Source organism: Felis catus, chromosome B1 (assembly GCF_018350175.1).
Source record: "Felis catus isolate Fca126 chromosome B1, F.catus_Fca126_mat1.0, whole genome shotgun sequence".
Classification (NCBI taxonomy): domain Eukaryota; kingdom Metazoa; phylum Chordata; class Mammalia; order Carnivora; family Felidae; genus Felis; species Felis catus.
The window spans coordinates 183,371,897-183,387,421 of NC_058371.1; the positions used below are offsets into that span (position 1 = coordinate 183,371,897).

The following is a 15,525-nucleotide window of genomic DNA, read 5'->3' on the forward strand; positions in this document are numbered from 1 at the left end:
GGTCTTTGTAGAGATTTTGGCCTTTACTCTGAGCTGCCACAGGACAAAGCAAACCTGACTTATATTTTAAGCAGATTACTCTGTTGAGCTGAGTACAGAATGCAGCACAGCACAAGCACACGCACGGGGACACAGGGCAGATGCTGCAACTACCCGAGCAAGGGACGGGGCTGAACCACGTGGGAGCATGCCAGGTGATAACAAGGTACCGCACCTTTTTCCCTTCATTCAAACGGAGTTAAGTGGGCCCCACTCAACTTATTCTTATCCAAAATCTAAAACATACTAGTAGCAACAGACTCTATAAGGGACCTCTGACTCCTTCAGTAATGCGTATGTACCGCAGAGACAGTTCACACAAGGGCAGACCTCATTTTACCGCACTTCTACTTGTTGCACGTCACCGACATCACACAGATCTTGCCTTTCGCGAACTGAAGGCCTGCGGCAGCCCTGCATCGAGCAAGTCTATCAGCACCACTTTTCCAACAGCATTGGCTCACTTCCTGTCTCTGGGTCACATTTTAGTAACTCTCACACTCTTTCAAACTTTTTCATTATTGTATTTGTTATGGTGATCTGTGATTAGTGATCTTAATGTCATTCCTGTCACTGTTTTAGGGTGGCACAAACAGCACCCATATAAGATGGCAAATTTAACTGATAAATATGTGTGTTCCATCAACTGGCTGTTCCCCACCCCCTTCTCCCTATTCCCTGAGACACAACAATACTGAAATCAGGCCAATTAATACTATAATATATTATATTATAATATAATATATATTATATATTATATATTATATATATATTTATATATAAATATATAAAATGTATATTATATAAATATATATAATATAAAATATAATATAATATAATATATAATATAATATATAATATAATATAAATTATTTATAATATATAATATAATATAATATATTATGGCCTACAAGTGTTCAAGTGAAAGAAAGAATCACATCTCACTTTAAATCAAAAGCTAGAAGGGCGCCTGGGTGGCTCAGTTGGTTGAGCATCCGACTTCAGCTCAGGTCATGATATCTCACGATTCTTGAGTTCGAGCCCCGAGTTGGGCTCTGTGCTGACAGCTCAGAGCCTGCTTTGGATTCTATGTCTTCCCCTCTCTCTCTCTCTGCACCTCCCCCACTCATGTCTGTCTGTCTGTCTCTCTCAAAGATGAACACTAAAAAAAAATTTTTAACAAAAAAATTAATCTGTCTAGAAATGATTAAACCTAGAGAAGAAGGCATGTGAAAAGCTGAGACAGGCTGAAAGCTAGGTCTCTTGTGCCTGTTAGCCAAGTTGTCAACAGAAAGGAAAGTTCTTGAAGGAAACTGAAAGTGCTACTCCTGTGTACACACAATAAGAAAGTGAAACAGTCTTATTGGTATGGAGAAAGTTTTAGTGTCTAGATATAGAATCAAATCAGCCACGATGTTCCCTTAAGCCAAAGCCTAATCCAGAGCAAGACCCTGACCCTCTTCAATTCTGTGAAGCCTGAAAGAGGTGAGGAAGTTGCAGATTTCTAGTAAGAAGCTGGCAGAGATTGGTTCACGAGATTTCTCCACGGCGTGAAAGCGCAAGGTGAAGCAGCAAGGGCTACGGCAGAAGCTGAAGCAAGCTATCCAGGAGGTAAGTAACCAAGGTGGCCACACTAAACAACAAATATTCAATGCACACAAAATAGCCTTAGACTATGAGATGCCATCCAGGACTTTCACAGCTAGGGGAGGGAAATCAGTGCCTGGCTTCACAGCTTCCAAGAAAAGGCTGACTCTTTTGTTAGGCGCTAATGAGGCTGGTGACTTTAAGAGGAAGGCAATGTTCGTTTACCATTATGAAAATCCTAGGGCCCTGAAGAATTATGCTAAACTCACTCTGCCTGTGCTCCATAAATGGAACCACAAAGCCTGGATGACAGTACATCCGTTTACAACACAGTTTACTGAATATTTTAAGCCCACTGTTGAGACCTGCTGCTCAGAAAATAAAGATTCCTTTCAAAATATTACCACTCACTGACAATGCACCTGGTCACCCAAGAGTTCTGATGGAGATGCACAACAAGATTAATGTTGTTTTCATGCCTGCTAACACAACATCCATTCTACGGCCCATGAATCAAGGAATAATTTCCACTTTCAAGTCTTACCAGTTAACAAACACATCTCATTAGGCTATACTGCCAAAATGATTCCTCTGATAGATCTGGGAAGTAAATTAAAAACCTTCTGGAAAGGATTCATGACTCTAAATGCCATTAGGAACATTCGTGATTCGTGGGAAGAGGGGCAACTATCAACATTAACTAGAGTTTGGAAGAAGTGGATTCCAACCATCCTGGAGGACTTTGAGGGGTTCAGGACTTCAGTGGAGGAAGTAACTACGGATGTGGTGGAAACAGCAAGAATAGAATTAGAAAGGGAGCCTCAAGACGGGACTGAATTGCTTCAATCTCATGACAAAACTTGCACAGATGAGGAGTTGCTTATGGATGAGCAAGGAAAGTGTTATCCTGAGATGGAATCTACTCCCAGTGAAGATGCTGTGAGCGCTGGTAAAACGACAACAAAGGATTTAGAATATGACATCAATCTAGTTGATAAAGCTGGGGCAGGGTTTGCAGTTAGGAAAAAAGGGGCACTGTGGGTAAAATGCTATCAAACAGCACTGCATGTTACTGAGAAACTGCTCAGGAAAGGAAGAGTCGGTGGGCGTGGCAAACTTCACTGCGGTCCTGTTTTAAGAACTTGCCACAGCCAACTCCACTTCCAGCAAGCGCTCTGGCCGGTCAGCGGCCACCCTCAGTGAGGCAAGTCCTCCACCAGCAAAAAGATGAGACCTTGCTGAAAGCTCACATGGCGGTTGGCATGTTTTGGCAATAAAGCATTTTTTTAATTAAGGGATGTACATCTTTTTTGACATAATGTTATCTATGGCACGCTTCACAGAATACAGTATAGTGTAAACGTAACTTTTATATGTGCTAGGAAACCAAAAAACCATGTGACTTGCTTTACTGCAATATACGCTTTAGAGTGGTGGTCTGGAACCAAGGCATATCTGTACACAGATTAAGTTTCACAGAGCTTCCCACCATTCTAGCACTTTCCCCTCATTACACTGATATTCTTTCATTTCTAGTACTACCCAAGTTCCGACTACTTAAAATTGGTATGGGGAAGGGAAATGGAGAGACAGATTTTTAAAGCATGCTATAAACCTTCTCATATATTAATACAAACACCAAGCACTAATGGGGTAGCATTCTGTATTTTCCCATTTCCAAATGTTACCAGAGCCAGTCTAGTGAACTTTATTATGTCTTTATCCTCTTATGTGGCAGTCTGTCCCAACTTCCTCCTCCTTTCATTTCACCATTCAAAGGTGCAGAGAAAAATATACACAACACCAATGCTTGACTGATAAAAGAATAGAAACATAAAAACATTTGGAAAAAGACATTTTGGTTGACTCTGTTACTCAAAAATAAAATAATAATAATAATAAGCTTTTTCTTTTCTAGTATTAGGGATCAAGGTGAGATTTCAGGTCATACACTTTTCCTGCCCCAATTAGTTACTGTCCATGAGACAGCCTGAGGATCTAAGGGCAGAAAAATGATAAAATATAAATTATATAACTTTATCATGCAACTATTAGAAGACTTCATAAAGAACTTATTTAAGGAAAAGCTTAAACATTCTGTGCCTTCTGAAGACTTCAGAAAACTGTATGTGATAATTAAAAACACAACTTTGGGATCCATATTTATTTGATAAACCTCTTATAATAATGTCACTTAACAGCTGAAGCAATACACCACAACTTTAAGCTCTCAGACATGCATTACCTTACTTATTCTAGTACAAGGTATCAAATTATCTGGCAACAGGCTGACCCATAATGAATCCTAAGAAAGATAAAAATCATTTTTCAAAATCAAAAGTGGAAAAATTATTTACTAAAATATAAGTATCCTCACAGAAAATGGTAGTTTGATTTTTTTCATAAAATCATATGCAATTAGTGAGTTGACAATGGCTACGCAGGGCAAAGGGCAGGTGAGGGATTCAGTTCACTAAAAAGTCTTACCTTCTGACGTTTTCCACTGTTTCCATAAATCCTCAACAGTTATATGCTTATCTTCTCTGTGCAGATGGCTGTGTTTATTAGTAGCATCTTTATATTTCATATCTTCTCTGATAAACTATAAAAGAAAAAACACTAAATTTAAGTAAACTTAAATGCACTATTCTAGTCTCTAAACTGAGAAAAGTTTGAAATCCAGTAGGTGGCAATTTTCAGATAATAACTGGTATATTTTTGGTATTTTGTATTCACATTATTCTTATCTGCTTATAAAATTTATTTAACAAAATGTCTTCTACTAATCATAACAAGAACAAAAATTTAGGGGCACCTGGGCAGATCAGTTGGTTAAACGTCTGACTTGATTTTCACTCATTTCATAATCTCACAGTTCATGGGTTCGAGCCCCATGTGAGGCTCTATGCTAAGAATGAGAAGCCTGCTTGGGATTGTCTCTTCTTCTCTCTCTCTCAAAATAAATAAATAAGCCTTTAAAAGACAAAGTACTTATTTAATGCTCATTATTTACCAGCTACTATTCTACATTACGTACCATGTCTATATATCTACACACACACACACACACACACACACACAGTCTTTTAACTTTATTGACAGTTCTGTATTATGTATCCCCATTTTATAGATGAGAAAACTGAGACCCAAGGAAGTAAAATAATTTGCCCAAGGTTGAAAAAAATCACAAGCAGCAGAGCTAAGATTTCAACCCAAGAGGTTTCTAATGCTCAAAAACATAGCATACTGCCTCAACATTATACATTTTTACCAAATACTTACTGACAGGGTGTTTCAAAACACAATGAGTACTCATCTCAACTACTACCTCATATTTCTGTGTTCTCCTACCTTTGAAGCTATCATTTATAAATGAAAGGCATTTGACCATAGTGGTCAGAACTAAAGTATTTTATAAAACTAAAGTAGATCCTCCATTAATCTTACTTTAAAATATATATGGAAAGAGGCACCTGGGTGGCTCGCTTGAGCATCTCACCCTTGATTTTTGGCTCATTATCTCATAGTTCATAGGATCAAGCCCTGTGTCAGGCTCTGGGCTGACAGCGCGGAGCCTGCTTGGGATCCTCTCTCTCCCCCTCTCTCTGCCCCTCCCCCAAATAAACAAAAAATGTGAAAAGAATTTTGTTAAAGAAGAATAAATAAAATATAGAGAGTGCACTAAAATTGTCTTTGCTAAAAGCAACCTGCTCTATATTACTTCATTACATAAAATCCTTCAGATGTTCCCCACTGTCTCCCAAATAAAAAGCAAACTACTTTTTTTTATGGCTTTTTTTTTTATGGCTTATATACCATTTCCCAATCCTATTCCTGACAATCTTTTAGGCCTGATCCCTTGACACTTTCCCCATATAAACTCATTACTCTAATTATATGAAACAAATAGTTTTCTGTATTATTATGCTTTTTCTATCTCATTTCTGATTTTTCTTGTTTTGGTATTATTTTATTTGTTATCTTTTTGTTGTTGTTGTTGTTATCTTTATCAATGTTTCTAATTTCAAAAATAAAAGATCATATAAAAGATTATTTCAGAAATCCATAATGCAGAAAGTGAAAATCCCCTAGAACTCCCAACCCCCAAGACCTATTTTTCTGACTTTTATATGCTGACAATGAACATCATCTTCAGACAAAGGTCAAATTTTACTTTTGTATTGTTTTCTACTGAAACTAAAAAAAATAATTTTTTTTAAAATGTTTTTATTTATTTTTGGAAGAGAGAAAGAGACAGAGCATGAGCAGGGGAGGGGCAGAGAGAGAGGAAGACACAGAATCTGAAGCAGGCTCCAGGCTCTGAGCTGTCAGCACAGAGCCTGACGCGGGGCTCGAACCCACAAACCGTGAGATCATGACCTGAGCTGAAGTCAAATGCTCAACCGACTAAGCCCCTAAAAAAAATAAATTTTTAATAGCTGTGTAATACTGAAAAATCATTTCACTTTTCTGAGCTTTAATAACCTCAGTTATAAAATGAAGAAAAAACATTTTAGGATCAACACTACTACTCAACATGTGGTCGTGGGACTGATGTCAGGCAGCAAACTGATACTCATCTACAGTATGTATAGAAATGGAGAGAAGCCATTTAGAAACCTTTACAGCAATTATACACTTTCAAAAGCTCTGACCCAAGCATGTGATAAATGTATTTATCGTGTAGGCCCTATCTGTAACGAGTTGGAAATGAAAACTCTGGTCCTTCACCATAGATAACTTGAAAGGCAGGTATCTAGGTCTATTACTTATGTCTTTTTGCTGTTCTAAAGACAGTGCCTCACCCTTGTTTTCTAAATACCATTTTTACAAGTGATTTTGAAAGAGGCCTGCCTCATTGCTACAACTCTTGCCTAGTTCTATTTCATATTTTCTCTTTTCCTGTTTCTGCCCCTTCCTCTTTGCTCTTCCAGGTACCTTCAAAATCTAGTAGGTATACCTGGAAAAATCAATGCCACTGAGATGTTCAGAAACCGCCCCTAGCGTGGAAAAGGTTCAAGAGCTAGAGACAAATTCTATATTGAAAAGCACGATGATGAAAAAAGCAGGGAGGAAGCCTGCCTTGGAAATAGTCCAGCCACTTGGAACAAATGGCAACTGTTTCATATTTGTGATACATGAAAAATAAAAAAAGAAAACCAATGTCCTAGGAAATTCTTTACACTACATGAACACAACATAAAAATAGAGTTCTGTGGGTTCAGGATCAATATATTTTGGAAAAGAGAGCTAATTTCCATATATGGACTAGATGACACATTCTAGCTACTGAACTATTTTAGAAAGCCTAGGATGTGTATAGACATCTGCCAAATTACGTGTTTAACAAAATAAAAGAATTGGGGTGCCTGGGTCGCTCAGCTGGCTGAGCATCCAACTCTTCATTTCAGTTCAGGTGACGATCTCACAGTTTGTGGGATTGAGCCCCACACTGGACTCTGTGCTGACAGGCGGAACCTGCTTGGAATTCTCTCTCCCTCTCTCTCTGCCCCTTGCCCTGCTTGTTCTCTCTCAAAAATAAACAAACATTTAAAAATAAATAAATAAAAGAATTTAGGTATCAAAGAAGGGCAATTTAAAAATAGCTCATGAAGATTATCTGTATAGTTCACTTGATGTAAAAGAACTATCTGGCTCCTACAAAAGGTGGGTCAAAACTATATAAATGCACAGAATTATATTTTCCCTGGAGTATATGCTTCTGTTTTAAAACACGACCCCAAAATAATACAGTTCATAACAAACCACATAGAAGTGTAGTCTGAATCTCCTATATCTTCAACATTTTTATCACAATGTGACTAGAAAGCAGTAGAATCACTTTATGTTGAAGTTAAGTTGGAAAATTTTTAACTCAACCAAACATACTAGAACTCATCAGCTTCCATTAAATTCTCTTCTCAATATCCTATAGACCATTCTGACCGTTGAGACTTTTCTTTAACTTCATAAAGAAGTGCAAATTGTAGAAATGAGACAGGCTAACAGAAGAAATTTTAAAAGCAGTCACCAATAATTGAAAATGCATGAGAAAACGAAAAACACTTATTTGTTGAAATCTGTGAATTAAGAAATCAGAAAATAGATTCAAATTCTATGAGGTCAATCTTCAAACAATGTACTGCAAATTACATTAGAGTTCCTGGCTAAACATATCCAATTATGCACCTAATTAAGCCTACTATAGGAAAGCCTGAATTGACAATACAAATACAGAAGTATTCAAATAAATGACTACTGAATATTCTTTTCAAAAACATTCACCCAGATGAATCTTTTAAATATATTCTTCTAATACCATTATGGAATTTACATATCCAGTTTCAGGAAGTTAACTTTTAGATGGTAAGTTGATTTCAGTTCCCTGTATCTCTAATATACACATTACTTTGTATTTTGTATTTATATTTTACATTTGTGATGCTATGCATTTTTTCTTTTTATTATATTTGCATTTATATTTGTGCTGTTATTTTTACAGTAGTGCTTAATAAAGTCTGACACATAATAGTGCACTCATATCTGGGGCCCTTTTCAGCCTATACCTCTTCCCCTACCAACATCAGTGTAGCTCATCCTTCACTCAACCTATCACCCACTGCCACAGCCATGTGACTAAGGGATGGACACTTGACCCAGAAGAAAACAATCCAGAGCATGACCAGGATGAAAGGATTCTATTTCACAAGAAACTGCAATTCCGACCATAAAAGGCTAGGTCACTTGGTGATGGTTCTGGATCTTTAAGGTGATAAGGAAACTGGTGTCGAAGGTATCACTCTATGAACAGTCAAGACGAACCACATACAGAAGAAGTCAAAACGCCAAGAGAGAAAGAAACGAAAGAGAGCACAGCAAGAAAGAAATGGCACCAGGACTGGCTCGATTCCTGATGACTTCCAGTTCAGCTCCTGAGGAGGCCTGGGCTACACAATTCTTGTCCTGATTTCCATGACATAACAATGACACATAAGTGTTTCCCCTTTTATTTTTAAATATATGATTTTAAGATCTCAATATTCATGGAGAGGTGATTTATCATCACAGTTAAGCACTCAGACTCTGAGTGTAACAGACTATATTCGAAACCTGACTCCACTACTTACATTCTTTTCAGCCTCGTATTTCTCTTCTGTACAGTGAGGAAAATAAAATTACCTAACACAAATGGTTATGAAGAAAATTCACTTAAAAATGCATACCTAGCACACAGGAGCATCAGAAAATAAAAGTAATTTGAGTCGTTTTTATATATCAATGTTATTATTGCTGTTGAAGTTTAAAGCCTGAATAAATTACTTTCACCTTGAGTAGTCTGGTAGGTTTAATATACATTTTGGAAAATAATAGACATTTAAGAAGCTAGGATTTCCTAATATTCTTAAGACAACCATTTCAGACCTCTGAAACAAAATACATACATAACACAGAGATGAAGAGGAAAACCACAGCCTTTTCATTGACAATGTAAGCAGAGATCTTCCCAAGGAAATCTGTCATCAACAGTGTCCAAGGTCTGATACGTGAGTCAGTTAAAGTAAATGGGTTCCAGGGCACCTGGGTGACCTAGCTGATTAAATATCCACCTCTTGATTTTGGCTTAGGTCACGATCTCGCAGTTCATGAGTTTGAGTCCCTATCCAGCTCTGTCTGCACTGACAGTATGGCTCTTCCTCCCCGCCCCCCCCCCGCCCCCGCCCAAATATATAAACTTAAAAAAAAAAAGAATACTAAAATAGCTTAGTATAATGTCTAATGGGAAAGAATGCATACCAGAAAGGATCACTGTTATTCTCACCCATAAAGACGAAAAAGCTAAGGCTAAGGGAGGGTTGGCAATTCATTCCATTTCATACAGTTATTTAGGAAACCTAATACCAACATAAATTTTAAAGAATTCCAAAGTTTAAGTCCTTCACCACTATTCACACCACCATCCTAACCTGGATGTTCTGAAAAATGCACTGATTCCCAAACTCTTAGAAATAATACCATGTTAATAAAGCATGAATTGTCCATATTCTTCATCCCAAAAGTGAACACAGTGGTTGAGAGCGCAGACTCAATCTTCAGACCAATACATACTAGTGTAGTTGTATCTCAAAGTTACTATTTGCCGTATGACTTTAGTAAGTTACTTCCCTCTCTGTGCTTCAGTTTTCTCGTCAGCAAAATGGTGACAAGAGTCATGTATCAAAAGGTTATGAGGTTGAAGTGGCTTATTTCATATGAAGTGTAAAGAATAGTGCTTGGTATATAGTAAACACTCAACAACTCAGCTATTTCATGTAAATCATTTTTAAGGTAATGAGTTAAATATTTGCCTTGGTTTGCATCATTTCTTGAAATGCTAGAAGATGACTCTGAGGCACTATAAAACGCCACTGATAATCACTGGTCTAAGAATTAAATCTACGGAGCAGCAATATCAAATCCTGCTTGATACTTACCACACAGAATGCTGTAACAATGCAGAGACACGGGCTAGTGTTAAGATAGTTCTGTGTTAATAACTCTAATCTTCTCATCTAAGACAAATGATGACACCTACACAGAACCTAAGAGAACACAAGCAACTGGGACGTGTTTTCATGGAATTACAAATGAAAAAAGGTAAATCACTTAATATCTGAGAAAAAATTCTTCAGATCCTACATTCAATTTTTTTTCAAACATTAAAAATCTATACTAATGAAAATTTCAAGCTGATTTGGATGGTTTCCACATCTTAACTTTATACTTTGTCCAGCTGCCACAGTACCATTTCAGCCCTTAATCCCACTCCCTAAGTTTCCAACATCAAAAACCCATCAGTCAATCTTCAGTTCACCCACAATAAATGCACCAACGACCTCCTTAGGATTCTGTTCTCAGAACAGCTCAGAGTTCAACTGGCCTCACAATGACTTTGAACACCATTTAAACTAGACCACAGCCTTTTATGCGCTAGCTGGAGAACTTACCCAGTATTTATGACACTAATTCAACTGAATGATCGGATGAGAGATGACAGATGACAGAGTCAAACAACTAATTTACAAAGACTTGTAAAACACAATGTATTTATGAGCTGAAGTTTGTTTTACAGGAACCAATACATCACCTATATAATGACTACTTTTCGAGATTATTATTGATTATAACCCAAAAATCTCTAACAAAACTACCTATGATTCCATCAGTCTATTCAATAGTAAATAAATAAATAAGGTCCTACACTGTCATGAACATCAAGACAACAAAGTATAGTGATTCCTGGAGACTATAAATAAAGTATGCCCTGTGACTGCCCTAAATTAATTCCTAAAGAGAACTTCCAGAATTTTTAGGATAATGCACAGAAAGAGGGAATCAGGCAGAGACCAGCAGCCTCCTGAGGTGAAGAGGTGGAGGTGGGAGCTTGGGGAGAACTAGGGAGAGGAGGGGTTACAGGACTCGGTACAGAGAAGAGTGGACTGCACAGAGAGGGAAGCGTGGATTATCTAAAAGAGAGAGAGAGAGAGAAGAGAGAAGAGAGAAGAGAGAAGAGAGAAGAGAGAAGAGAGAAGAGAGAAGAGAGAAGAGAGAAGAGAGAAGAGAGAAGAGAGAAGAGAGAAGAGAGAAGAGAGAAGAGAGAAGAGAGAAGAGAGAAGAGAGAAGAGAGAAGAGAGAAGAGAGAAGAGAGGAGAGAAAGGCTGCCTGGAGTCTTTACTGACTACTGATCAGCCCGTGAGTACAAGAAAGCCACAGCAAGCTAAGGAAAGAAGACACACAAAAAATTTAGAGGAAACAATCCCTGAAGATTACATATAGCAGATTACATATAGTGCTTGTTCCAATAAGACAGAGTGAAAAATCTCATAATTTGTGGGAAAGGTTTTGTCTTAGTACTGTGGAACACGAACCCCAGACTAAATTCTACATGGACTCTGCCCTCAAAACAGCTTATAAATACAAGGCAAGGGGATTAAAGTGCTCCCACGTGACCTAACCCTGTCCTAGAATAAAGCTTAAGAACACTTCTATGGACACAAGATACTCAGTACCTAACAAGGTAAAATCTACAATGTCTGGCATCCAATGAAAAACTACCTCGTATGCTAAGATACAGAAAAATAGAACCCAAAACTAGGAGAAAATTCAATCAAAGCCAATTCAAAAATGGCAAAGATGAGAGAATTAGTAAACAAAGATATTAAAGTAGTTATTACAGCTATATTCTATATATTCAAGAAGCTAAAGTAAATTCTGAGTGTGTTACTGAAGACATGTAAGGTCAAAGCCTTTCTTTTAAAGACCCAAATCAAAATTCTAAACATTAAAACTACAATGACCGAGATGAAAAATACACTGAATGAGATTAATAATAAACATGACAGACTAAAATATCAGCAAACCTAAATACAATAAGCATGGGAAACTATCCAAATCAGAGAGCGAGTGGTGGGGCAATTTCATACAGCCTAACATAAGTGTAATTGGAGTCCATAAGGAGCCAAGAGGGAGTGACAAAAAAGTATACTTCAAGAAATAATGGCCGAAATTTTTCCAAATTTTATTAAAACTATAAACCCACAGATCCCAGAAGATCAATATGCTTCAAGACAAGAAACATAAAGAAAACTACACCAATACACATCATAATCTAATAGCTTGAAGTCAGGGATAAAGAGAGTAATCTAAAAGCAACTTGGGAGGGGGGAGAGGGGATGAAAACACAATAGGAACAGAGGAACAGAGATAAGGAGGACAGGATTGTCAGAGAACATAATCCAGAGACCACTTAGGAAGCACATTTAAAGTGTGAAAGAAAAAACTGCTAACCTAGGATTCTTACCCAGCAAAAACAGCTTCCAAAGATGAAGGCAAAATAAAAAACTTTTTGGACAAACAGTAAGGGTTTATCACAGGAAGTCCTGTACTGCTGGAACTGTTCTTAAAAGCCGTATAAGCAGAAGGAAAATAAGACCAGACGGAGATCGGAGCACAGAACAGTTTTGGAGGAGTAACAGAGGCAAAAGCTTAAGTGACTTCAAGAATGAGATGAGAAAACTAGTACAGAAATCCTTTTGAGGGAACTTGTTGGAAAAAAAGAAGAAAGGAATTGGGCAATCACCAAAGGGAGAACTAAGAGTTGGAAGTTTTCATACTGCTGCGTTTATGAGGTGCAAGACAATGGCAGGTTTGAGTCAGATGGGAAAGATCAGTAGGAAACGGTACATTGCTAAAGCACTGTCCTCAAGTTGTCCACAGGAGACGGGAGATGAGATGAAGTGCTTGGATGGAAAAATTTGCTTTTGCAAGGAGCACGAACAGTGAATGAATCGACAGTAACAGGAGAGAACATACAGTTTACAGCCACACAGGAAGGTGGATGAGCCTCCCAGTAGCCTTACATGGCCTCTGCCAAGGAGAGAGGAAAGAACCCTCCTACCCCAATCCTTAGATCTCTGGTTAGTTACCACATAGTTGGGAAAAGTATAGGAAATAAACTAGCAGCGGGAAAGAAAAGGAAAATTATGACCAATCACACTTAATAGATTTTATAGCAACACAAAGATTTCTCTTCCCTATCTTCTACACAAGAAAGTAACAGTTTCAAAATTTGAGAATCAAAATGGCACAACTGTATCAAAACTGGATCCATGGGTATATACATTTGTCAAAATTCATGAAACTGTAGAGCTAAAATTTCTGCACTGAATTGAATGTAAGATATACCTCAAATATTTAAACCATCAAGAATTTCAAGAAATTCATTATCTTTCATAGGCACAATTTTATTCATTAAAAAGATATTACTTACTTTAAATGTATTGCTCATCTCTCATGATTGTTAACCCAACCTTTAAGAGATGACATTAATTTGCCATATATTATACTTTTTCATGTCTTTTTATCATTGTTTGGTTTTTCGGGGTTGAAGAGTTTAAAATACTTCCATCAGTGAGACTCAGGGTTGTAACTATAACCTGTTTCTTTGTGTTTTTTGGTTGTTTTATTTTGTCATAATTGAGGTTTTATTGGCTGTTCTGAGCATCGGTACACAGACACTTCAATGTGTATACAGCCCTTCACATACGTACCAAAACCCTAAAAAATCATGCACTTATGATTATTTTCTAAGCAGCTATTCTGGTGACTTTCCAGCTTAAAATCTGGAGGCAAACTTTCCTTCAACAGGTATTAAGTACCAATATCTTCATATATTATACAATGTTACACAGTTACGGCCCACTAATTCACTGTATCATATACACCACACACTCAAATTTTCATCCGTCAGGGCACACTAACAAAGTTACTAGGAAAACTGGAGTACAATAACCAAAGATGTTACAGAGTGTACAAAATTAGGACAGGGAGAGCCAAGATTTCAAGGAGTGGTTTTCTTGAAGAAACAATTCTACCAAAAGCAGAAATCATTTAAAATGTTCAAGATATATTAAATGCATGACTGACATCAAGTTACCATTTAATATGCTTTGTGTTATAAGATACAAAACTACCCCTACATATGGAATATCAGGCTGACACCCAAGATGATCAAAGCCTCCCACACTCATTATCCCACCATTTTCTGGCTGTACCAAAAAATAAACAACCAGGAAATGATTTTGCTTCTTTTAAAAAGCAACTACACATAAAAAAAAAGGGGGGGGGGGGATAAGGTGGGACTCTCTCCTTAAAACTGTTTGCAGAACTATTAACAAAGTTGCATTTACAAAATAGTTCCTCTGGACCGTGTAAGAAGGGGGGTAGGGACCACGGATAAAGACATGGTATGCAATATTAATTAGACTGAGCCTTTTCTCTCCTGCTGCATCAGAGGCGACTCTCCTCGTTGCCAGTTTCTCTGTCTTCTGCAGGGAAGTCTCCTCTCATTTCTTAACCACTTCAGCCTGTTTTCGTTTTGCTCCCCTTTCCCTTTCGTTTGCACTTCTTTATCTGAAGATTTAGCCTTTCCTGCTGTCATTTTTGACTTGGTTTCCACTTCTGCAGAAGCAGGTTTAGATGAAAACCTTGTTGATGCCCCTTTTGGGCTCCTCCTTCACTGCTCCCTCAGTGGACCTGATCTTCCTCCTGGGCATCATGGTGGCAGGGCAGGCATGGGCTGGGTGCACGCAGCCCCGAGTGTGCCAAATGCCTTTCACAAAGCTGGATTGCCTGGCACCTGCCACTCCTCCGGCCCCCCTACCTGCTTGGACCTCTGTGACCCATTTCTCTGAATATGATGATCCTACGGTGGTATTCCTATTTCTCTGAATATGACAATCCCAGCTAGGAGGCTTGTTTGACCTCCTAGTTATAGCCACAGAAAGAATTTAATTTCCTTCTATCACCACATACATATACTATGTAACTAATGAGAGACAGGTAAAACACAGAGTTGTCTGCCAGAAGGAAATGAAATGAAAATAAGGGTCACACTAAACTATAAAGCAACAAATGCCATATGGGAAAACCAAATGCAAGAAATTTCTCTGGCTTAGAAGAATAATAAAAAAAATTTTTTTTAACATTTATTCATTTTTGAGAGACAGAGAGAGACAGAGCATAAGCAGGGAAGGGGCACAGAGAGAGAGACACAGAATCCAAGGCAGGTTCCAGGCTCTGAGCTGTCAGCACAGAGCCAAACGCGGGGCTCAAACTCACAAACTGCAAGATCATGACATGAGTCGAAGTCTGTCGCTCAACCGACTGAGCCACCCAGGCGCCCCTGGCTTAGAAGAGTAATAGAAGAACACACACACACACACACACACACACACACACACACACACACACACAGTAAAATAGCGAGGACTATTGGAAAGACATTCTATATGGATGGATGAATAACTACATGGATGACATTCTGTTTCTGCTAAATCTTAAAATTAATCTTATGAGCTGCAT

The 15,525-nt window shown here is 37.9% G+C and overlaps 1 protein-coding gene across 3 annotated transcripts in view; it reads right to left on the bottom strand.

The window, feature by feature from the left end:
- Nucleotides 1-15,525, bottom strand: part of STIM2 (stromal interaction molecule 2) — a 151,837-nt gene that overhangs the window by 57,327 nt on the left and 78,985 nt on the right. For all 3 annotated transcript variants that reach the window (XM_045056487.1, XM_023253226.2, XM_023253225.2), the window contains exon 3: nucleotides 4,114-4,228. In XM_045056487.1, coding sequence (XP_044912422.1) covers nucleotides 4,114-4,228 — 115 coding nt within the window. The remainder of the gene's footprint in view (nucleotides 1-4,113; nucleotides 4,229-15,525) is intronic.